A 25,009-nucleotide genomic window follows, 5' to 3' on the forward strand; every position below is an offset into this window, starting at 1 on the left:
GGTAAAACGGGTTTAAAACGTATAATACGTACAATACGTAAAAGAAACGGTAAAAACCGATGATAAAGAATATAATAGATAAAGAATTTGATTTTTTTATAAGAGTGGAAAAAAGAATTGACACATAAAATAAAAATAAAAATAATACAAATGAAAGAAAATTCAAATACATGAAAGTATCAAATTATCATTACTCATCCAAATACTATAAGTTTTAGATTTAGTACCAAAACACGACTCTAAATAAGATACTACTAATTTCCAACCATAATGACATAATCAAGTTCTACAAATAAGTTAATAACTTTAAAATTTATAATTAATTATTAATAGTCCAAAACAAAATAAATCTGTCTCAATAAGCCAATCTAACGCCCACTTTTCAAAAAGGTAAACTCCAAAACCCCTTTTTCTTCTTCGTGTTTTCTTTTAGAAAAAAAAAAGTTTTAAACGGGAGATTTTCAAAATCTCGGGTTTTAAACGTTTTTTAAGTTTAAAACGCGTTTAAAATGTTTAAAACGGGTTTTTTTGAAAAACCCGGGTTTTAAACTGGAACCAGACGCCTTGCCAATATCTCGGGTTTTAAACGCATTTTTTTTCAAAAAAACGCCGAACTTGGTGACAATGGTTGGCGTGGTCTATAGGTGTGCAAAAAATGTTTTTTTTTCTTCGTTAAGTCATTTCCCGTTTTTCCCATCGTGCTGTCCACACTCTCATCCATGATCTATTCTTTTTGTCCCATAAAAAAAAATGATGATGTAGGTATATGCTACGAATGACAGTTAATGATTCATTGGGGGACACCACATTTGTTGCTTTTGATAAAAACTCCGAACACTTGATTCAAAAGCCAGTTAAAGAATTGGTCCATATTTCAAAGGCATGCTATTAACGAATTGTTCATCGTTTTTTTTATCTAACAAAGTTTTTGTTGTATTATGCCTTATGTATTTCACCGTATAGGAAAATGGCCCGCTACAGCTTCGGAAAGAATTGCAGCGCCTTGAAGAAAGGGCGTATGTTTTTCAAGTTAGAGTCACTGACTATAGTGACAAGGACAAGTATGAATCATTCACAATAGAAAGGATTTTCCCAGAGGACATTGATAACACAATAGCCAAAGAAGTATTAAATAAGGTATTAAATTTTCTGACTAAATTTGCTGATTAAAGGATTACATCTCTATAGCCTTGCCAAACTAATTTTGCCCCAATGCAGTGTGCCAGGGTCAATATTGGAAATTCCAGCTGAAGCCACATGTAAAGAAGCCTCTGTCCAAGAAAACAGCCGTGAGGACCCACCCGCAAAAAAGTCTTGCAGGAGAATGGATTGATGTAAGTAAAGGAAAGTCATGGCCGAAACTGCGATATTTGGTGGTCATGGCCAAATATGCGGGAAAGTCTTGGGCGAGCCTAAGGGAATACCACTATAGCGTGGCCGCCACCAACCACAAGGGCTACTCCATTGCAATATGCACGACAAATCAGCTACGAAAGGCATTCAATTAGATTACCTTACAAGACTGTACTTAGCTTTGATAGGCGGTGTAACTTCTTCGCTGTTTGCTATTTTTTTGTTCTTCCCCTGATTGCTCATCAATAAATTTTTTTAATATTTATAATATTTCCCCTGATTCAATCAAAAAAATTTGTTGTCGTGATCAAGTGTGTTTTATTGCAATTGCAGCTGACTGTTTCCAAACAATATTCACAGTAGCCGCACAATAACTGTTGTTACACTTTTTTTTAATCACCCCCCTACCTATCTGCTCTCGGTTTTTTGGTAACCCCTGTGTTTTCAGCCGTAACGCTTTTGCGCGGTAACTACTGAACACACACAAAAAGTTTGATTACTTGGGGAGAAGGCTCTTTTTCCGTTAGGGTGGATCACCCCCATCTAGTCTATGCAAATTTGATTCTGCATTTAACGGTGCCCATGATCATACACCCATTTTTTTTTGGGTACCCCATGGTCATACAAATTGAACGACCCTTGGTATTTATTTAAATTCAAATTTCCTTGGCTACGCAAACTATAATAGTAGGAGTGCTTCCCGCCACTCTTTGGCAATTTCTCATTCATCAAAGTTGATTTGGCCACTCATTTCTAGAGAAGTGTCAAAGAATTCTCACGCAGTAAGAGAAAATGATTCCTGAAAAAGTATACTTTCCCTGATAAAGATTACCTTCTTCAACCTCCTAACATATCCGGTCATCCCATTTCAGTTTAGTTGCCTACGGTTCGTTGGTTCGTATGAAGTCATTTCTTTAAGGTGGGTGTCGTCTGTTGCAATGGGAAAACGTGTGAATTTCTTAAAAAAAAAGGGGATTTAGGCAGTCGAATAGATGCTGCAATTGAGGCATGAGTGAAACAGGTATAATAAAAGCGTTTAGTGAAACTGACCTTTCCATTATAATCTCTAACATATAAATCACACAAGGAGTGACACAATGCTGCAATTCAGGTATAATAAAAGTGTTGAGTGAAACTGACCTTTCCATTATAATCTCTAACATATAAATCACACAAGGCGTGACACAATGCTGTAACAGACTGTAAAGGTGTGGTGTGATATTCCCTTACAAACAGTCTCTGGGGGACTGGTATGGATGGATGGGTGAGACCGAGTTCGATTTTGAGAGCGAACTGCCTACGTATCTTACTCTGGATTCTTGGGGTCAGAGTAGAATCAGGTCTGGCGTAGTTCATAGGAGAGGTATTTATAGAGATTGAAAGTGTATCCTAACCCTCCACGTGTAAAGGATGTCACCAACGTGGAGTGTGGATCATGGGAGCACGCGGAGAAATATCTACATAGGGTGCTTTGTGATGATGAGGAGTGGCGATCACGGGCAAGTAGCTGCGGCGTGACGATGGCCCGGCGGTCGGGGATGAGTGCAAGTACACCTTGGTCATGATTGCTTATGGATAGGGTGCGTGTCTTCGCTGGCGAAGTTAAGCGTGATGTTGCGATCTGTCCTGTGGCGCGATGTTGGCTCATGGATGCGACCTGAGACCATAGGTCGGTGTATTAGTTCCACCATGTTAAGCGCGTGCTGGATAGAGAATATCACTCCCCTACACTGCCCCCTCTCAGTAGGTTGTGATAACGACCTGCTGAGAGAGAACGGTGGCACGCGCGTACTATGTGATAGGTGGGAATCTGCCACGATCAGTGTAGAACAGCTAGTGTTAACCGCGTGAGCTAGTTGGTGCGATCGTGTGACGCGTGTGCAAGACGTGGCGAGGATCGGCGATTGCGATGGAGAAAACGTGGCGCCCCGTTTTTTCGGGATGTGAAAAGACAAGACAGTTGCTTGGAAGTCGTGGGCGGCTAGGGCTAGGGTGTAATCATAATGCCTTGGAAACTGGAGGGGCGGTTGTTCAAAAATTTTACTTGCTTGACTGAGACTTCATTTGGCTACTTCGTCTGGTAGAGAGAACTTCATTAACGCATCAATCTTCAGGTTAGTTCTCTGCCATTTTTGAACCCGTTTCTCTTGTTTGGTGCTAAGCTTCAGTGCTAGAGTTGTTAGGGTACTCTGTTAGATACTAGTAGCTAGATTTGTTAAGCTTAGAGGAGAAAGATGTCGGATTCCGATGACACTCGTTCGAACGAGGTTCGTGAAGTTTCCCTTGGTTGGGAAGATGAGGAGGAGGGAGAGGACGAATCGGTTGGTATCTTTGGGTGTGAGGGTGATGGGGATGAGGCTGTGAGTGAGGAAGGCGATGCCCGATCTGCTCCTGTGGTTGCTGACGTTAGCACTTCAGGACGCGGTGAGGGGTCGTTTTCGAGCGGGCTGCCGCCTAGGGCTGTGGATAAACACGCTTTGAGGGTGTTTCCATATCTAAGGAAGAGATATGGTATAAACGTGGACGGTCTAGAGATCCACGAGCTTGGGCGAGGCGTTCTGGTCTTTAGCGATAGGTACGTCCCACCGCACCACGGGGTGATCGTCTGTGAGGGGCGCGGCGGGCTATATGACGATACCATTTTCGGGTTGGTTTGAATTTTTGAACTGTTGTGGCAAAAAGCGCTGGCGGTTTCGTGGGTAACACGTGGCGGTTGTTGAAGGTGTTCGACCTGTTGAACTCCAGCGGTGAATACCAGATCGAAGTCGCTGATATTATTGAGCACTTCACTTTGAAGCGATCTAGGGCATATAACTTTAGCTTGCAAACCCGAGCTACTTTGTCGCCCGTTCTGGATGGAGTGAGTAACGAGTCTTGGGATAAAAGACCGTTCCTGTTAGTCGGTAACCACCGCGGCGCGGCGGGTTTAGTGTGGACATGAAAACGCGTGTGATTTTCTTGGTGGGTACCGACGCTTTCTTAGGTTTCATCGCGATATCGACCGATCTGTATTGATCTAACATTTGTTATTTTGTCTTTTTTTTCTGGATACCCGCCCCGCACGAGAGACGAACCGGAATGTCGATCGAGCTTCGCTAAATTTCGGTGAGAAAAAGGCGAAGTTGCCAGAGGTCGCAGAATTCTTTAAGGAGCGTGGAGGGCCTGTCGTTCGGAAGAGAAGGGAAGCTCAGAAAACAAGGGCTCGTGGTAAGGGAGCGTCCAAGGGACGTGTTATGGAGAAGCGTGGGAGTGATCTGGTGACCAGAGAGGATAGAAACCGGGGCCGTACTGGGGTGAAGCGACCCTTCGAGGGTGCTGGGGCCTCCGGGTCTGGATCGGGTAAGGGTCGGGAGGATGCTCCTTTTGATGTGGAGGACGCTCCCTCCGACATTCCGGAGTACCGACCGCTAAGAGGCGCGGGTGGCCCCGCCGCCTGGGTGGTGGTGAGGTGCGAACCGGTGGGAGGCATTTCGCAACCGAGGTCGAGGCCGATGCCCGACTTCGGCGCCCTAGTTGAGGGGCGCCGGAGGAGGTTGCTCGGGGGCTGCCCCGAGGTCGCTCGACCGGGTTGTTGGAGATGCCCGTGCAAGATGAAGGGGAAGGTTGGCTCAAGAGATGCTGGTAAGGGGCAGTCCAGTACTGGCAAGGACGATCTGGAGCGCAACCTGATGTACATTGATGAGGTGACTGGGAAGAAGCGCTATGTGAAGAGGTCGGACTGCAGCTACAAGTCCGCACCCATAGCTGCTTGCTTGTTGGAGGGGATGACGCTTGATGGTGATAGGAAGGACCTTGATGCCAAGGAGCTAGAGTCGAATCTGAGAGGGGTGGATAAGGCGATTTGTCTGGTAAGTGGTCGCGTTGTTACTGTTTGTGCTATCACTTATTGTACACTGTTGCTTATCATTTGTTTGTGGTACTATGTATGCGAAGCTGCTGTAAATTTGGTTTTTGGGTATCGAAATTGAAAGGCGGTGCCTTGTTTCTTTGAGATGGAGAAGTCGGAGGTCGAGTCCTTGAGGCTCGAGGTCGCCGATCTCCGAGCGATAGCTCAATCGGAGAAGGTGGAGCTGGATACTCTGAAGGCACAACTGGTTACGCTGACTCTGGAGAGGACGTCGGCTGTGAACGAGGCGACTGGGTTGAGGCATGAGGTCGATGATCTGAAGAAAAAGGCTGTTGCTACTAATACGTTCGCTGAACGTTGTAAAGCTACTGCGATAGATGCGAGGGAGTCCTATCTTGCTATCCATGCTGAAATAGAAGAACTGGAGGCGAGATACGACGACCTGCCCGAGGAGCCAACTCAAGGACCTACGATAGACCGACAGGTCGATTCACTCGAGGTCGGTAGTGCTGGTCCTACGGTCGTTCTTACTCCTTCTGGTGAGGTGGTTGCGGATCAGCCTCCTGTCGTTGGCGGTCTGGGTGGGACGTTAACTGAAGGAGTGGTGGCGTCTCCTGGTGATCCGAGTTGTTCCCAAGTGCTGAGCGTCCCTCTTGTTGAAGGCTTCGATGATGTCATTTAAGAGGTCAATGTCTGGTTTTTGTGTTTGTACGCGGCCTCTGGCCTAAAACAATAGAGCTGTTTTCCTGGGGTTACCTGGGCAGTTCGTTCTTTTCTTTGCCTGTTTTTATGATACTGATGCTTAGTTGGGCTGGATTTCCTGGGTAGACCCAGCAGCTCGGCTTATCCGGCGACCTGAGGCTAGACTGTGGTCTTCAGTTTGCTATCTGTTTTATATTAAGGCTATATTGTTGTCCTTTGTCTTTCTTCCTTGCGTACTGTATGTCTGCTTGATTTGTATGCCTTTGGGTTGGTGGACCTGTGTCACTCTTGAACTGTTTTGCGTGTAGCCGACCATAGCGTCCTCTAGTTAATCGAGATCGGTACGGCCGAGCGTTCGTGGCGATAGTCACCTCCATTTGATCGCGTGCTTGGCGCGTGCAGCGGATAAGAACGGTCTGTGAAATGTGAAATGATGGTTGCCAGTTGAATTGGCGTTTGGCGTCTCGATGCCATAATGAGTTACCTCGGGAAGAGACGTTTCACTTGCATAAATATAAACTGTTCGGGGAGAGCGACGGCATTTGGACTTCCTTTTGCTGCTGTCTTTTCTCCTCTGAACTTGCTTGCTTTCTTTGGTCATCTTCTCAGGTATGTTTGTTCTTTCATTTTTTGATCGTGATGTTGGATGCTATCTGTCCCTCATTGGTTTTGTTTTGTTCCTTGTGCTTTAGCTTTTCCTATGGCTCGGTGTTACCCTTTTATTAGGGGAGAAGGCAGTCTACGAGAAAGCTCTCCTCTACTGATGGAGGAAATGGAGTTTGATCCTCATGTGCACGATGACCGTGGCAAGAGGAAGGCGGTAGCGTCGGGGTCCAAAAAAGCTAAACGGCCCCGGAGGTCGTGGCGCCCCACTGGAGGTATTGTGATCAGGTCGCCCCACCGGGAGGACGGCGTCCCTCGGGCCGCCGAACGGATAGACGACCTGGAGCAAGGGGGCCACGTCGCTAGTGGGAGCTCGCACCCTCGCGTTGGGGACGTGGAGAGTGAGTTCTTCTACGTCGGGAAGACGGGGAAGAGGCGTGCTGTAAAGCGCTCCGACTGCAGCTTCCACTCCGCGCCTATAGCGACTAGTCTTCTGAGGGGTATCGTGCTGGACGGGGACAAAGCTGAGGTCGAGGACGAAGATATGGATACGCTCCTGGGGACCATGGACATGGCGAGCTGTTTGGTGAGTACGTTGTTTGTTAACTTTTCAGTCGTCCGCTTTGATTGATTTTCATTGTCCTTCCGTCCACTTGTAGTTTCTTGCTGGTTATGATAAGTTGAAGAGTATTGTGCAACGCTCTGATACTGATGCTGATGCCCTAGTCGAGCTGGGATGTCTGCGAGCTGCTCGGGTGGCGGACAAGAAAAGGTTGGAGACTATGTTGTTGGAGATGTCGTCGTTTATTGTTCGATGAAAATCACGAAACTTTCGCTTTTACGGCTGATCCGCAAGTGGAGATCGCGGAAGTCACCGAAAGCACGTGAAAGCAATGCGGAGGTTGCCCGTAAAGGCTCGAACAGCGTATACCATCGCTGTAGTGAGTACGCCAAAATTTGGGCCGAAATCTTGTCGGTGAAGAAGGCGGGATGGGGCTCGAGGCCGATTAATGCGTGTTGTTCTGCGAGCTGCCAGGCATGTTCCCTCAACCAGCGCTGCTCCTGAGGATAAACATGTGGTCGCTGCTCCGTGATGCTGATTCTGTCTACTGGTGAGAATTTGTTTTTGTGTTTGCCCCTACGAGGGTTAAACACTAGAGCTGCGTTTTCGGGCTTGCCCGAGCAGTTCGCTTCTTTTGAATTTGGAGAATTGGTTTCCACGAAAGTGGTAGTTCATTAACTTTGGTTTTTGTAATTTGGTAGCCGACCTGGATTTTCTGGGTAGACCCAGCAGGTCGGTGCTTTAGAGCTGATTTCACTGGATCCGAAATGTGTGCTCCTTTTGGTGAGCACTTGATTAATGCTGTATACTTTTTGGTCTGATTTGTTCATGGCTTTGATTCTGTTTATGGATTTTGCTTCTGAGATGTATTCTCGTTATATGTTAAGCTGGTATGATAATGAGCGGGAACGCGACATGTAAGTGTTTGATTTTTTAGGACGAAAGGGGACCGTGCCCCTACGAGTTTGTGGGTTATGTTGCTCATTGGGAGCGTTCTTCTTTGGTTAACCCTAGGAGTATCGGTCCTCGTCTAGTGAGGATGAAAAGAGGCTATGAGCCTGTAAGCTCCTGAGAACGTCCTGCTCGTATGAGAGTTTGTTTTAGTCGCTGAGGGCGTAATGCTCCTGAGAGCGTTCTCGCTTAGTTGATCCTAAAAGTGTAGGTCCCCAACTTAGCGAGAGTCGGAGAGGCGATAAGCCTGTAAGCTCCTGAGAGCGTCCTGCTCGCATGAGAGTGTGTTTAGCCTCGAGGCGTGGTGCTCTCGAGGCGTTCTCTCACGAGTGATCCTAGAAGTATAGGTCCTCAACTTAGCGAGACTTCGGAGAGGCGATAAGCTGTAAGCTCCCGAGGCGTCCCGCCGCATGGGGCGTGTTTAGCCCTCGGCGGTGTGGTGCTCGAGGCGTTTCGCCGAGCTGATCCTAGAAGTATAGGTCCTCAACTTAGCGAGACTCGGAGAGGCGATAAGCCTGTAAGCTCCTGAGAGCGTCCTGCTCGCATGGGAGCATGTTTAGCCTCTGAGGGTGTGGTGCTCCTGAGAGCGTTCTCACTGAGCTGATCCTAGAAGTATAGGTCCTCAACTTAGCGAGACTCGGAGAGGCGATAAGCCTGTAAGCTCCTGAGAGCGTCCTGCTCGCATGGGAGCGTGTTTAGCCTCTGAGGGCGTGGTGCTCCTGAGAGCGTTCTCGCTGAGCTGATCCTAGAAGTATAGGTCCTCAACTTAGCGAGACTCGGAGAGGCGATAAGCCTGTGAGCTCCTGAGAGCGTCCTGCTCGCATGGGAGCGTTTTTCGGTATGGAACTTGCTGTGTGAGAGGTATGGTTTGGAGATGTGAGTGGATCCGATATTTATGATAACAATCTTGATTTTCTTTCATATGAACTTTGTAGTGCTTGGGAACAGGAATTACAATGCGTAATACAACTATTGGTAAAATTGCTTTAGCAAGTATGTGTTCCATGGTCGTGGCAGCAACTTTCCTTCTTGGGTTTTAATCCAATACGCGCCGTTGCCAACGACGCGTTCCACTATGTAAGGGCCTTCCCACGTTGGTGCTAGCTTAGCGTCATCTTGAGTTTTCTTCAAAACGAGATCCCCCGGTTGAAAAGACCGTGGATGTACTCGTTTGTTGTAAGATCTCTTGAGGACCTGTTGGTAGGCTGCCACCCTGATGGCTGCTAGGTCGCGCCGTTCCTCGAGGAGGTCGATCTCTCGAGCTAGAACTGAGTCATTAAGGCCTGATTCGACAAGTTCAGATCGGGTTGTCGTGATTGTCAGCTCGGTGGGGATGACGGCTTCTGTGCCATAGCACAGGGAAAATGGTGACTCGCCGGTGCTTGAGCGAGCTGTAGTGCGATGAGCCCATAGTATGTTCTCCAGCTGATTTGGCCACTGGCTCTTGTTCTTTTCAATTTTCTTCTTCAAATTCTCCAAAATGGCTTTGTTGTTGGCCTCTGCTTGTCCATTGCTTTGAGCGTACTGTGGTGTAGAGAACGCATGAACGATCTTCCATTTGGCCAGAAACTCTTTTGGATTTTTTTTTGAACGGGAGCCATTGTCCATCACCGGTGTATGTGTGTAGTTTAACCGGGTGATGATATGAGTCCAAATGAAATTTCTGACGTGTGATTCTTTGACGTGTGCTAATGGAATTGCTTCAACCCACTTAGTGAAGTAGTCTGTGGCAACAAGGACGAAGCGGAAGCCGGTGCTCTTCTGAGGGACGAATGGTCCCATAATGTCCATGCCCCACATGTGGAACGGCCAAGGGCTCGCGATGTTAATCAATTCGCAAGCTGGCTGTATGATGTTGTGACCAAATGTTTGGCATTTGACACACTTGAAGACATACGCTTTAGCATCAATCTGCATACGAGGCCAGAAGTACCCTTGGGAGATCGCTTTGTGGGCTAATGATCGACCTCGGCATGGTTGCCGACTCTCCTTCGTGGAATTCAGCAAAATTAGTCGGGCCTTGCTGCGGGTCGATACATCTCAGATGAGGTCCCCCTGCAGATTTGCGGAATAATCTGCCGTTCACCAAACAGTAGCTACGTGCTTGGTGTGGAACCTTCTTGGCTTTGGTGCGCTCATCTGGGAGTGTGCCGTACTGGATGTGCCGTACGGTTCTCGTCACGCAGAAAATGGTGTATCGTCGCTCTGCTAAATGACGGAAGCAAATCGTTAACAACTTGAAGGTATTTGGAGAGGTTACCTTCACTGGTAGTGTACTCTTTTGCAACCTGGCGAACGACCAGTTGCGAGTCACTAAAGATTTGGATCTCCTTCACTCCGAGCTGGATCGCCGCGCGCATTCCCATTATTAGTGCTTCGTACTCTGCTTCGTTGTTGGACGTTGAGAAGTCTATACGAACTGCCTTCTCTACCATAGCTCCCTCGGGGAGACTAAAACGATTCCCATACCCGCCTCCGTGGTTCTTTGGAACCATCGGCGATAGAGAGACGATTTGTTTGCATGCTCGCTTTCTTGGAGTGCGACCTCGTTTTGACCTCCCGTTAGAATCGTCGGCCGGGAAATCTGCTAAGAAGTCTGCGAACGACCGCCTGCGATATCGTGGGACGAAGTCCATGTGGTGCTTCGCCGACTCTTCGCCCATATTGCCATCCTAGTAGTCTTGTTTTCTTTGTGAAGAATCCTCTTCAAAGGGAGATCGCTAAGTACTTTGATTGGATGAGCCTGGAAATACGGTCTGAATTTTCTTGCCGAGTATAACAAAGCAAGGACCGCTCTTTCTATGTAAGAGTAGTTCTTCTCGGCTGGAGTGAGTGTCTTGCTTGTGAAGTAGATCGGCTTTTCTGAATTGTGCTCGTCCTTGAATAGGACCGAACTGATGGCGAAATCGGATACCGCCAGATAGAGCCCCAGAGTTTCTCCGTCTGTTGGTTTGGCTAGGACGGGAGGTGTTGTGAGGTACTCCTTAAGGGTGGCGAATGCTTGGTGGCATTGATCGTTCCATGAGAATTGCTCGCCTTTCTTTAGTATCTGTAAGAACGGTCGGCATTTGTCTGATGCTCTGGATATGAATCGGTTGAGTGCAGCGACCATACCTGACAACTTTTGTATCTGTTTCTTTGTTTTATGGTCGGGCATGTCGATGATGAACGCCGAATTTGGTCTGGATTTGCCCGATGCCTCGTTGCTGGAGGGCGATATCCGAGAAATTTTCGGAGGGCGCTCAAAAAAGACACTTCTCCGGGTTGACTTCATTCCGGTTCGTCGTAGTCCGAGAACGCTTGCTTTCGAGGGTGAGTGAGGTGGTCACCGCTTTTTTTTTTTGACAACCATATCGTCTATGTAGACCTCCATGGTATCGCCTAACATGTCCTGGAACATGTTAGTTACTAGCCGCTGATAGGTCGCTCCTTCGTTCTTTAGTCCGAACGGGAGAACGTTGTAACAATAAATTCCTTGCTCAGTGATGAACGCTGTCTTCTCCTGATCTTCTTCAGCTAGTGGTATCTGATTGTACCCACTATACGCGTCCATGAATGATAACAACTCGTGTCCACAGGTCTGGTCAACAAGTTGGTCGATTCTGGGTAGTGGGAAGCTGTCTTTTGGAGTTTCTTGATTGACGTTGGTGAAGTCGACGCATAAACGGACTGTACCATTCTTTTTCGGGACGGCCACTATGTTTGCGACCCACTCTGGGTAGTCGACCTTCCGGATGAAACCTACTTGTTTGAGCTTATCTACCTCGTCGTTGATTGCTTTTTGAAAGCGTAATGACAATCTTCTAGGACGTTGTCGAACTGGTTTGGCACCAGGGTTGACGTTTAAACGGTGGCATGCAACGCTAGGATCTATACCAGGCACGTCGATATACGACCAAGCGAACACATCTTTATTCATCGAGAGAAAATTTACAAGCTGAGCTTTTAGTGTGGGGTCGAGGTTGGCTCCCACATAGACGAGTTTAGGGTCGTCCTCGGTTCCCAGGTTCACTTGCTGCTTGTCTTGAGTTGGTGCTTGGCTCTGTGCGTTCTGGGCGCTCTCTGGAGGATTGTTCTTTGCAGACTCTGTCTTTGGTATGCTGGCTTATTTTTCGGAGTAGTAAGAGAACTGGGACGCCCCTCGTGGTTCACGACAACGGGTCGAAGATCTTTGTTGGCGTGACAACATGGCGGGGGGCGGGGTAGTTCACGCCACTTTCTTTGGTTTGATGGGAAGGGGTGGTGGTACCACGACATTTTGTTGGTTCGTGACGTTTTCCACTGGGGAAACCTCAAGGATTCGCACTGCTGGTACGCCTGCTGCTTTGGTAATGGTTGTGATCGGGGCTGCTGTGTGGACACTCTTGTTGGAGCCCCCAGCGTTCTGTTTTGTTGCGCTAGCTCTCACCTCAGCCACTAAATCTTTAGCCATTGTATAGCTAGTGGGTTCGTTGCTGATGGTGATGGGAGGTTCAGCGACCTTGCTTGCTGCGATGATCTGGTTATAATGATGGGCCTCGAGCTGGTTGCTTCGGAGCTCCATCATTCCCCTTGGACCAGGAAAGCGGATCACTTGATGCAATGTGGATGGTACTGCCTGCATCTGATGTATCCACCGTCGTCCTAGAATGGCGTTGTAGGACAACTTGGTATCTAGGACGCTGAAACGCGTGTTGAAGCTGACCTTGTCTTCCCGGAATCCCACTGAGACTGGGAGTATGATGTCTCCTATTGGATCGGCTCTGGAGCCATTGAATCCGAAGAGGGGTGCGATGGGGTCGATGAAGACCGACTTTGGCAAGTTCATCTCTTGGATCGTATGGTAAAACAGAATATCGCAAGAGCTACCGGGATTGATCAACACTCGCTTGACAGTCCAGTCACTGATTTTGACGTGGACCACGAGTGCGTCGTTGTGTGGGAGGCAAACCTTGTTGAGGTCGGCCTCTGAGAAGGTGATGTCTCCTGTTCTACGCCCTGTACTGTGTGGCGCGGGTGCAGCTTGTGAAGAAAAGTTGTACACTTCATGAAGGGCACCGACGCGCCTTCTTTTTTCGCGAGCTTCGAGCGGTGACGAATCGCCCCGTGATCATGTGGATGATTCGCGTGCTTTCGCGCCTCTTGATGGTTGGCGGCGATCTTGATGGACGCGTTCTCTGGAACGTCCTCGGTTGTGAGGGCGGCTTTGAGGCCTCTGGACGCTCCTTCGGGGTGGGGACCTGCTGCGTATTCGGCGGGCCATCAGTTTGTGGCGCAGGTCGCCGTCCGGTATATTGGTGTACTGCTTGATGTGCCCGGCTTCGACCAGATCCTGCAAATAATGTTTGAGCCCCCAAAGATACGCCGGTCTTCGCGGGCAACCGGCGGTGAAAAGCGCAGTAGGGCTGGTCTGGGCGATCTGTTGGCTGCCTTATCTCTGGTCGGTAGAATGCAGCTCGCTTGATCTTTTCTAGTATGTAACTAGGAGATCTGGTGAGCACGGCGAATTCCCGATCATTTCTTGGTTTGGGTCTGGAGGGTTGCCCTTGTTGCCGGGGTCGTTTCCTAGAGGATGATGCTACCTCGTAAACCTCTCCCTCTTCTGTTTCTTCTTATTCTTCTTGTTTCTGCTTTAGCAAAGCCTCTTGCAACTTGATGTATTTATCCACTCGAGCGTACAGCTCGGCCAACGTTTCGGGTTGGTCTTGCAAGAGCGACCTGGTTAGGTCGGTGTTGCGGGTGCGGCAGGCGGTTGTGAAAGCCACTGCGGCAAATGATTCTTTGAGGCCGCTCTCCATGTCCAAGAGTTCTGTTTTGAACCGGCTTAAGAAGGAGCTGTAGGTTTCCTCCTTGCCCAGAGCGAGCTGGAAGAGTGAATTGAGATCACTCTTCTTGCGTCTGTTATTAATGCATCTTGGCTCATGAACAGTCGGGTAAAGCCGTTCAAAGCTTTTATGGAGTCCGCTCGAGGGAGAAGAACCAATCGAGTGGGCCGTCCTTTAAGCTTTCTTGGAAAGAGCCCGCGATCGGAGATGGTCGAACTCTGGCGTATTTGTAGAGTGCAAGGCTTTGAGTATATCGTGCTATATCTTTGGCTTGGGCATGTCGACCGTCATCTGATGGGAACCGTGGTTGGACAAAGTCCGAGGGGAGATCTTATGAAGTACTTCAGCAAAGAAACAAATGGAGATCGCTGATAGGTTTTCAGCATTTTTCTGCACTATCGGGTGGAATCTTTCTTGACCGCATTCTTGTCGAGCCTTTGGTTTAGCTTCGGTGATCTGTTGACCGGACGTTGATGACGCCGTCTTCTATGATGCCGACTAGTGGGCTCTCGTGTATCAACTTGTGCACGTAATGTGGCGTTTTTTCTTGCCCGAGTTGGGCAATTTGTTCATTCATTGTTCCTAGCGGCCTCGCCAAAGTGTGGAATTGAGCTTCGAGGCTTGCCATGCTTCGTGGGCTTGAGAATCTTTTGTTTTGATTTTTGGCTACTGATTAGTGTGAAGGTGGTTTGGTTTCTCAAGTAATCGAGACCACAGACGGCGCCAATGTAAAGGTGTGGTGTGATATTCCCTTACAAACAGTCTCTGGGAGACTGGTATGGATGGATGGGTGAGACCGAAGTTCGCTTTTGAGAGCTTAAGCGCCCACATTATCTTACTCACGGATTCTTGGGGGGGTCGAGTAGAATCAGGTCTGGCGTAGTTCATAGGAGAGGTATTTATAGAGATTGAAAGTGTATCCTAACCCTCCACGTGTAAAGGATGTCACCAACGTGGGGTGTGGATCATGGGAGCACGTGAGAAATATCTACATAGGTCTGCTGTGATGATGAGGAGTGGCAGTCTGGGCAAGTAGCTTGCGGCCGTGACCAGTGACTGACAGTCAGGATGAGTGCAAGTACACCTTCAGTCATGATTGCTTATGGATAGGGGGTCTGTGTCACTGCCTGGCGTAGTTCGCGTGATGTTGCGATCTGTCTTGTGGAGCGATGTTGGCTCATGGATGCGACCTGAGACCATAGGTCGGTGTATTAGTTCCACCATGTTAAGCGCGTGCTGGATAGAGAATATCACTCCCCTACACAGACATTATACTTTTTACAATGAAGTGTTCTCTTGAAACTGAACTTCTTTGCTTTTTGTCATAGTATAATTACACATTTTCTATCCAGATTCGCCCATGCTTTCACCAGGTACAACCCCTTCAACTACTTAATCACTTTTTAGTTTTCCATTTCACCTCTATTTCAAAAGCTAACTTGAACCCTTACTTTCATTGCATCAGGTGTTGGGTGCTTATCATTACCTCCTTCTCTATTACGTTCCTGCGGAATCATACCTTAATGCAAGCTCAATCAAATCAAGGTTAGTTCTTTTCTTTTGTCAGAACGGATTATAGTCTTTTTAAGTATTCGGTAGTCCAATGTTGGTTCCAATTAATATTGTACTTTAAACTGTTAGTTTGAGATGTTGTCTCATAATTTTGTTTTTCATGAAGCTTCTTTGGAGTTCTGGGAGGAATCACAATGATACACCATATCACAGTGGAGGAGCTAATTGAAAATTATATAGCATATCGACATCAAAGAGATTAAGGAACTCAAAGGGGTATCTATGGAGTATTGAAAGCAAATAATATGTTCTACTTATGAAAAGCAACTAAACAGAAATAGAAAAAGTCTTTCAAGCCACAAAATGCACTCTAACAAATAAGTTAATAGTGAGTCCTAATATCTGAATCATAAGATATCAAGATCTATACAGTTAGGTAAGTACAGATCAATTTCATTTCAAACCACAGTGAAGACCATGATATGAAAGGTATCAACGTATCATCCCATATTACATAACTAGCAATACATATGAGAAAGAGGTAAAGTACTCCTAAGGACCATAATTATCTTTGATACTTAGCTGTTTCACCATATAGATAAAAGGAATGCTAGCAGGCAACTCAAGTTGCGAGTGGCATAGAAGGTGTGAAGTATATGTTAATATTGAAACATTAAAGACACAGAGTAAGACATAATCAAACCAGACTGATAAATAACTTGGATAAATAATTAACTAGACTGATATATATGTCATTTATAGACTCCATTAAAGAGAGTCATAGGGATGAGGTAGGTCATAGGAACTCCAAAGAACTCGAAGCCATAAGAATATCAGCATGATGGGAACTGATTTTAATTGTATGAATGCAGAGCATAATTTAAGGCGTGATATGTATAAAAGCATTGAGTGAAACTTACCTGGCCGTTATAATCTCTAACCTATAAATCACATCAGGCGTGACATACTGCTGTAACTGACATTATACTTATTACAATTAAGCGTGCTCTTGAAACTGAACTTCTTTGCTTTTTGCCACAGTTTAATTACACAGCTGCTATTCAGATTCGCCCATGTTTTCACCAGGTACGACCCCTTCAACTACTTAATCCCTTTTTAATTTTCCATTTTATCTCCATTTCCAACACTAACTTGAACCCTTACTTTTATTGCATCAGGTGTTGGATACTTATCATTACCTCCTTCTTTATTACGTTCCAGTGAAATCATACCTTAATGCAAGCTCAATAAAATCAAGGTTAGTTCATTGCTATCGTCAGAAGGGATTATAGTCTTTTTAAGCATTCGGTAATCCAGTGCTGGTTCCCATTATTATTATACTTTAAACTGTTAGTTTGAGATGTTGTCTCATAATTTTGCTTTTCGTGGAGCTTATCATAAAATTGTATCTACGCCAACATTAGTATTTTGTGTACTTATTTACCTATTACCCCTATCTTATCAGACTGTTTATAGAAACCATGGACACCCAAACATCATCATACATACACAATGTAACGGTACAAGAGTTCATTCAGAACCAATGAGCAGCCCAACTTGAGGTTAGATGCCCTTAAAAACAATCTTTTCATGTACTTGCTTTCTTACTTATTCCCACATTATTGGTTTTCTAATCTATACTACTCATGTTTTTAACTTGAATGAATCTATCTAAGGCCCTACGGATAGCTGTTTCTGGCACTGCTCCACGACACCAACAGCGTGCACTATCCAACACAATGGATTCTGATGTTAGTATGGGAGACTCATCAACACAACACCAGTTATCTCATGAGGCTACAGTCCGCAGTGAATCAAATAGCCAGTCAACTGTCAGGCAAGCAACGCACTCTATGTCCACACGGAACATGCGTTCGCTCCTTCAGTTAGGACCTTCTCGGCATTCAATAGCTCAACGTGCACGTCGACAGCAGGAGGAAGCCCTAAGAGTTTCAGCCACCTAAAGGGATCGCATATATCCTCCTTCCCTAACTCACGGCCTCATAGTGGAAACAGCAGTACATTCTATCGATGCAACAAGTTTCACTACAAGCACCCAACGAGCAGATAAAGGAAAGAATATTGTAATTGCTGACACTCTTCCACCCCAGCCGTACATCAACTCAGAACCTGCTGGACCGTCATATGCTGGATGTTCTTCTGGTGCAACTCAGCATGAGCACTTTCCACTAACAACACGTAACTTCAGCCCCGGTTTTCATCTTGGGTCATCTTCCTTGAGGAGCAACATGTAAGTACTATGTCCAAACTTAAATATTTTCGTACTGAACAATTATAAATTACTAAACTAATTGAATACTAGGAATTTGTGTTCAATGCATACATTGGTTATACATTAGATGCCTAACCGTAATTAATATTTTAGTTAATAAAAATTTAATAGGGAAAAAATATTTTGTGTTCAATACATACATTAGGCGTTTTTGACACCTATGTGGTAATGAGGACATTTAAAAGGTCTCCTAAATAACATTTAAAGTGTTTACTTAACACATTAAATACACTTTTGACAAGTCTCTTCATCTATATTATGTATGATTTTGAAATATATTAAACCCCAAGATGTAAGCTTGTAATTCGCTCGAGTATCAACCAATTTAAGATTGCCAGTTTGTAACCGTGGTATGTAAAGTCTACTTGAAGACTCTTCCATTGGGCTTAAAGATAGTTAATGGTTATTGGAAAATAAATTAATGCGTTTTGAATCCCAACTATTTGTCACCTATATAGTCTTTAAAAGGTGCTCTTCTTATCTAAACAAAAATGTGTCGACCACAAGAACTCAAAGTAATATAATTAAAAATAATTCAATTAAAAAATAAATTGCCCAGATTAAAATTGGCGTGTCTTGGGAATATATGTTTTTTTCGTAAACACTAAACAAATGATATTGAGTGAATTTATTTAATTATATATATTTATTATTTTTATTATTATTTTTTTAAATTTTTTTTCTTAACAACAATGTGCATCAAGAAATATAAAGACAATTGTGCCGAAGGCACAGGTTATACCTAGTAATTAACTTGTCGTAATCTACCATGTCATACATGTGAAGACTCGATCAAGTAAACAGAAGATTCAACTTTATTGGCGCTCTTTAGTACAATAGTAAAACAAGACATCCTAAAGAGACCATCTTGAAGATAGCCCTTACCCACGAATACATCATTCTTGGTTATTAGTACAAATTTATCAGAAACAAAGACTAACTTAAAGTCATTCTTGCTCAGCAGCGACCCAAAAACCAAGTTCTTGCGAATGTCAAGCACATAGAGCACCTCATTCAGAGTTAGTTCCTTCCCATAAGTCAACCTCATCACCACCTTTTATTTGCCTTCAACCTTGGACGTAGAAGAGTTTCCCATAAAGAGTTGTTATTCCTTTTCCACAACATGATAAGTGGTGGCCATCGACTTGTTGGATCATATGTGGCGATTAGCACCAGTATCCACCCACCATTCCTTTTCATTTCCAATCATGAGATATTCAGAACCCACAGCAGATAGGTTCATGTCATGAACATTGTTAGATCGAAAGCGTGTCCATTATCACATTTGCTTCAGTCTTTTACTTCTTGTACTTCTTTGGCCTGCGACATTCACTTGCCTTATGTTCAGCCTTGCCACAGTTGTAGCACTTGCCATTGAACTTTGTAGGTGTACTACTTTCTTCGCCTTGAGCTTTGTCTTGGCACTTCCTCTTTCCCTTAGCACTTGATCCTTCCACAACATTGGCCTTTGCCACTATGGGATCCTTGCCCTTCTTTTCAGATAGACGGTTATCTTTCTCTATCCTTAGACGGACAATCAGTTCTTCAAGATTCATATTTTTGCGTTTATGTTTAAGATAGTTCTTAAAATCCTTCCAAAATGGTGGTAATTTCTCAATCATAGCAGCCACTTGGAAAGATTCTCCTAGGATTATTCCTTCAGCAATGACATCATGGAGAAGAAGAAAAAGGAATGTCTTAAGTTGTTAGGAATATACAACTGAATTGTACTTACTCTTTACCAATTACCAAATTATACAAACATTTTGTCTTGTACGTGTCTTGTATTTTTTAGTTAAATCCGAGCCTAGTGTAGATACACTATGTCCTTAAGACAAATTTTCCCCCTCACGGTGTTTGAAGGTTGATTGAAAACTGTCTCGCAAGATAGAACGGATTTCCTTCTATAGAAAGCTAGCACTTCAATTCTACATAATCAGCGAACACAACATAATATTTGACTAAGAACAGAGGGAGAAGAGAAATATCAGAATTCTGTGTGATATGGTGTGTATTTCTCTCCAAATTTATCCACTATTTATAAGTGAGTGGTGCCTCTTCGAAACAACACAATGACTCTTGGGAAAAAGTAAGCAACTCTTTGAAAGAACACACCATTTCGGCATAAAACATTTTTTCGAACCAGTGCTTATTTCGAAAGGTCACACCTTTTCGGCATGATGTACTGTTTCGAACCAGTGCACATTTCAAAAGGTCGCACCTTTTCGGCATAATACACTGTTTCGAACCAGTGCACCCCTTGGAAAAGGTTTTTCTCACTTTACATACTGTTTCAAGAAAAACCCATTTCATTTCAAGTGGGATAATTTGGGAGACAAATTATTCATTCATATCTCAATGGATTTGTGCAAATTCATTTTTCTAACATTAAATCCCATACGTACACACAACTCTGACAGAGTTCCAGTATTAATACAAAACTAGAGCTTCAGATCACCTTCCAAAATCACCATAAGTCTGACAAGGATTAAATTTTCTTCCCAGTTGGCTGCAGTCTTCCCCATTTTCTGGAGTACTCTGATGACTTCTTCTGACGTAACATTTCCTGTCACAGTGATTTTGTTGAGCTTTACAAAACGTTCGTAAGTCTCAACATTTGCAAGTAACAAGATGCAAAATCCAATAAGCTTAAAAGTAAAAATGCAAGTATGAACACCATTGGTTAAACTAAACATAAGCACATAACTCAGGTGCTGAGTATTCAGTCAAGGCACTTCATCCAGATATCCTTTACCACCACACCACTGAAAGCATTCGTCCTTATCTTTGTTTTGGATATATATCAAGTAAAAACGAATTTTCAAAAACTTTCATGGACTAAATCATTCAAGTTCCCTTTAAATGCAGACTTCAGGGTTACATGCTTAAATTCAGTTTTACCAAGGCCGGACTTGAGTACGCATTGATTCCCAAATCAATTTGTAAGTGAAAACCTTCAATCTTGAGCTCACACCACATTACAGAGTTAGTTTTCAGCAAGTAACACAGCCACACAGGCGGTCTGACTGACACATCTATTGGATTACTAGATTTTCCTCCATATTCACATGGTATCTAACACATGATCGAGCAGATAAATGACGTAACACTAGAATGGCTAAGGAGTAAGAGATAGTAACTTCGCGGTTTGCAACCATGGACGGTTTGTTGCAGTAGCCGTGTAGGCGTGTAGCAAGTTTTGTTGACAAAGTAAAAGTAACCCAAATTACAAGGACACAACATCCAACATAAATTAAGTATCCATAAACATGAACAGTATGGTAGGAGAAATTAATACTCCATATGCACACCTATGCCATCCAAAAAAGCTCCACATCTACCATGAAACCCAACAACCTTCCCATCCTTCCCAGAAGTAAAGTAAGTACCTCTCTCATTACCAAAAGGTCCATACTTTTTCTTGTTAGTGAAGAAACAAAGGGATCTCAAAAGATGTAAACCTCCAGCTTGGTCCTCAAAGTGTTTATAAGCATATTGTTCAAAAGCATGAAACCCGGTAATTCTCATCAGGTACTCATCTGGGTAATCTAATTCAATCTGCAATCCAAAACACAAGTTTGAGAAGAAAAAAAAAACAGAGAAAATTTTAGCAATGCTAAAAACATAATTCTGATCTATACAAGTGCTTCCGCACATTGATTATTTGTCAGGGTACCCTAACTAAATTTTGATTCTGATTTGTAGTAAACAGATTAATCAAATTACGTTTAATAATATACTTGTGAAGAGGACTTCTTCACCGAGATGAAAAACATTTATACCATCTGATACTTTTTAACCTGTCTAATTAATATTGAGTAACTTGTTCAAAATTAAGCCGAAAAACGACTAAAAAAAAAGGTATCGAACTTTACAAGTTTTGATAATATGGGGACTAAACTTTTTTTTCGGTTAATTTGGGACCAAACTTCTTAATTTTTTGTAATGTCGGGACTAGTTACACATGTAGTCTAATATTCTCACACGGTGTTTCATAATTCACAAATTACATACATTGTTATACACCGTGATCTAATATAATTGTGAGGATGACTTCTTCACCAAGATGATGAACAGATAATAAATTTTTATACCATCTGATAGTTTTTAACCTGCTGTCTAATTAAGATTGAAGAACTTGTTCAAAATTAAGCAGTCTAGACACAACTTTATGACGATTGTGATTAGAATTTGACACGGTAATATATTTTATGGTTTTCTATTATAAATATCTTCATGACGTCCAGATTATCCTTTTCAAACGTTAAAAAAAAACAAAATCAACCCACTGTCCTAAACTCCTAATATAAGAAAAAAGCATATTACCTTGTCAAGTGTATCAGCCACAACCCAGCCATGCCTTTCAGACACAATGGACTCTCCATTTTTTCCACAATACTCAATCTGGATACTCCGAATCTCTCTCTCTCCTCTGGACACAAATATCGTCTTGATTGTCGAGAAAACACCATCATCCCACTCTGACCCTCCATTACCACCCCAAGGCCCAAGAATTACTGATTCCCTTTGCTTCTGCGTACACATTGTACCAAAATAAGCCATATACTTTTGAACAGTGACAATATAGTAATATGGTCATAGATTCATAGTTTAAAGTTTAAAAAAATCTTTTGTTTACCAATTTATCACTTGAGGAAGCAAAGCAAAACAGGATAGAAAGAAACTATTATGAACTCTTAGGAACAAATGTAGACAATCGAAAACTCATATATCTTGAACAAGAAAATGAGATATTCTAACCTTCTCCTTCTCTTCAAGCTCACTACTTGAAGAGACCCTCGAAGAATTCCAATCCCGAAAGGGATCAGGAGGTATCGGGATTTCTTCTCTACCGTCAAGAAATCTCACCACGTCGCTCATTGATAGTCTATCACACGGCAAAATTTGCACACACCATAAGGCAATCATTGAGATCCTCTTGGCGTTTTCTATATTCTTCTCCTCAATGCCACAAAATTTCATGAAGTCCTCCAATTCTCCTTTCTTTAATTTTTCCCAAACTTGGTTTGGAAACGATGATTTATCACTTATCCTCCACCCTAAGATGTCAAACAACATTATGCCGTAGCTGTAAACATCGCATTTATCAGTTGTTGAGGTACTCCAATAAAGCTCTGGAGCACAATAACGAAGGGTCCCTCTAAATCCACACACGGTGACATGAGTTTTGTCCTTGGTAATATGCTTGGCTAATCCAAAATCACCAATCTTAGGAACAAAATTTGAGTCGAGCAGTATGTTAGAAGGCTTGATATCATAGTGGATTATTCTGGGTTCACAATCCTTGTGCAGATAGGAGAGTCCGTTTGCTGTGCCAACCACAATATTGCACAACGTCTCCCACTTTATTGTTTTGCTTCCGTATAGAACTTTGTCTAGAGATCCATTTTGAACGAATTCATAGACAAGTGCTTTCATGTCGGGCGCAAAGCAGGAGCCATAAAGCTTGACCAAGTTCCTATGATGGCCGGTCTTCCCAAGTGTGCTCACCTCAGCCTTAAACTGATCATTTAATGTGTCAGGTAGTACACCATCTTTCAGAACCTTAACAGCCACTTCGACACCATTGTCTAATATGCCTTTGTAAACTTTTCCAAATCCACCAAAACCTAAACTCGTAGAAAAAGCAGAAGTGAAGGTGTGCAGCTGCTCAGGAGAAAATATCTTCGGTTGTGTGCACGTGTCCATGATCTTTGATGAAAATGTGCGGGAAAGAAATGAATTTGTTAGGTGCAACTCGGAAATTTAAAAGGAGAAATGGATGTATTAGGTGCACCTTATATGGTTCCAACTTATTTTTCCCTCACAAACACACACACACAAAGAAGGTCGCTTCACTCTTAGCTCTCAGATCTGGTGAATTGCTCTTCACAATCAGGAGTTCTCATGCAGCTCTTAGTGGAAAACGATTTGGGTGTTTCTAAGGTTTCGTTTCATAGTGCTGTAACAATTTGCTGTGCCTACTGTGTATCCAGGAGTGTAAAAAAAAACCGTTGACCCATCATTCGGTAGGGTAACGGTCTTCACCCGCTACCCAAACCCGCACAGACCCGAAAATAGACCCGCCCTGCCCCGCCACCGTTTTTACGCGGTCGGGCTATGGGTGTAGGTTCTATGCTAAAACCCGACCCGTCAAACCGTCCGACCTGCACCGTGTCAAAAGACGTTGACCCAACCCCGTTGACTCGCACAATTTCAAGACTCTAACTCTAATATTTTTGTATTTTGTTTATATTTTCTTTTAACTTTTGTAGTAATTTGAGAGATATGAATACAAACTTATGAGTTCAATATCAATTTCACATATTCAAGTTTGAACATTGGGCAAATATCAAAAGTTCAAATTCAACTTTTGAATTTTGGAGAAGATGAATCATTCATTCTTATATTAATTTCGAATTCTTTTAGTTTATATTTTATTGTTTGGTACCATAGATCCTCGCTCCCATCTTCATTTCATCATGCTATAAAAAATAATCAATTTACAAATAGTAAATCACGAGAAAAAATTTTCAAATTTACAGATATGGTTTTGGGTTCAAGTTCAAGTTTTTTTTATTTTTGTTTAATTTTTATTGATTGATTCCATTTTTTTTTTTATGTTGTGAATTAGAAATATATTACTTGCAGAATTAGAAAGTTTTTTTTGGGTGAAATTGGGTTAAAGTTATAATTTCCATCCGACCCGGATGACCCGCCCAAAACCCTCCCCGTAAGTTGACCCAACAGGCTGGGTGATGGTACTAAAACATGACACTTCAACCCGCCCCGCTCTGCCCCGTCGGAGACCACTGGATTTGTATCCCCTAGACCCGGCCCGGCCCGCCCCATCACTATTTGACCCGTGATTGACCCGGCCCGCCCCGTATTACACCCTTATGTGTATCTAACTACTTTAAAGAGTTTCTCTATGTGAACAGTGACATTTGTCGCTTATACCCCTGAACATATTTGGTTATTACAATTATTATTAAAAAGTAAATACGTAATAAGATATGTTATGGAAGGGTAAGATTGGTATTTGACCGGTAAATTTTAGATATCTCCCTCTTGATTTAGCACATTATCCTCAGTTTTGCAAATATTTGCAATATTGCCACTGCCCAAAAAGCTGACCACACACGTGGACTATTCTTTTTGAAATTGAGACATTGCCCTCATTGTTTGCAAACAATTGCAGAATTGCCACTGCCCAAAAAGCTGCCCGCTCACGTGGCGTAGCCACATGTCAAGAAGCTAGTATATATAAGGTAAACATGACTGCCACGTCACCAATTCCTGAATATGGACTCTCTATTCACACTGCCAAACAGAGCCATTAGGATCTGTAATTTGTACGAGAGGTTGGTTTTAGGCAGCAG

The 25,009-nt window shown here is 43.7% G+C and overlaps 1 protein-coding gene across 1 annotated transcript; it reads right to left on the reverse strand.

The window, feature by feature from the left end:
- Positions 1 to 20,767: 20,767 nt before the first annotated feature.
- LOC147490695 (LEAF RUST 10 DISEASE-RESISTANCE LOCUS RECEPTOR-LIKE PROTEIN KINASE-like 2.4) lies at positions 20,768 to 23,471 on the reverse strand. The gene is made up of 3 exons (XM_086568576.1): positions 22,389 to 23,471; positions 21,954 to 22,160; positions 20,768 to 21,185 (listed from the first exon to the last, which is right to left on the reverse strand). The coding sequence occupies exons 1-3, from the start codon at positions 23,334 to 23,336 to the stop codon at positions 20,919 to 20,921; spliced, it is 1,422 nt and encodes a 473-aa protein (XP_086424702.1). The 5' UTR covers positions 23,337 to 23,471; the 3' UTR covers positions 20,768 to 20,918.
- Between the last annotated feature and the right edge of the window lie 1,538 nt (positions 23,472 to 25,009).

This window comes from Coptis chinensis, chromosome 6 (assembly GCF_015680905.1).
Source record: "Coptis chinensis isolate HL-2020 chromosome 6, ASM1568090v1, whole genome shotgun sequence".
Taxonomy (NCBI): domain Eukaryota; kingdom Viridiplantae; phylum Streptophyta; class Magnoliopsida; order Ranunculales; family Ranunculaceae; genus Coptis; species Coptis chinensis.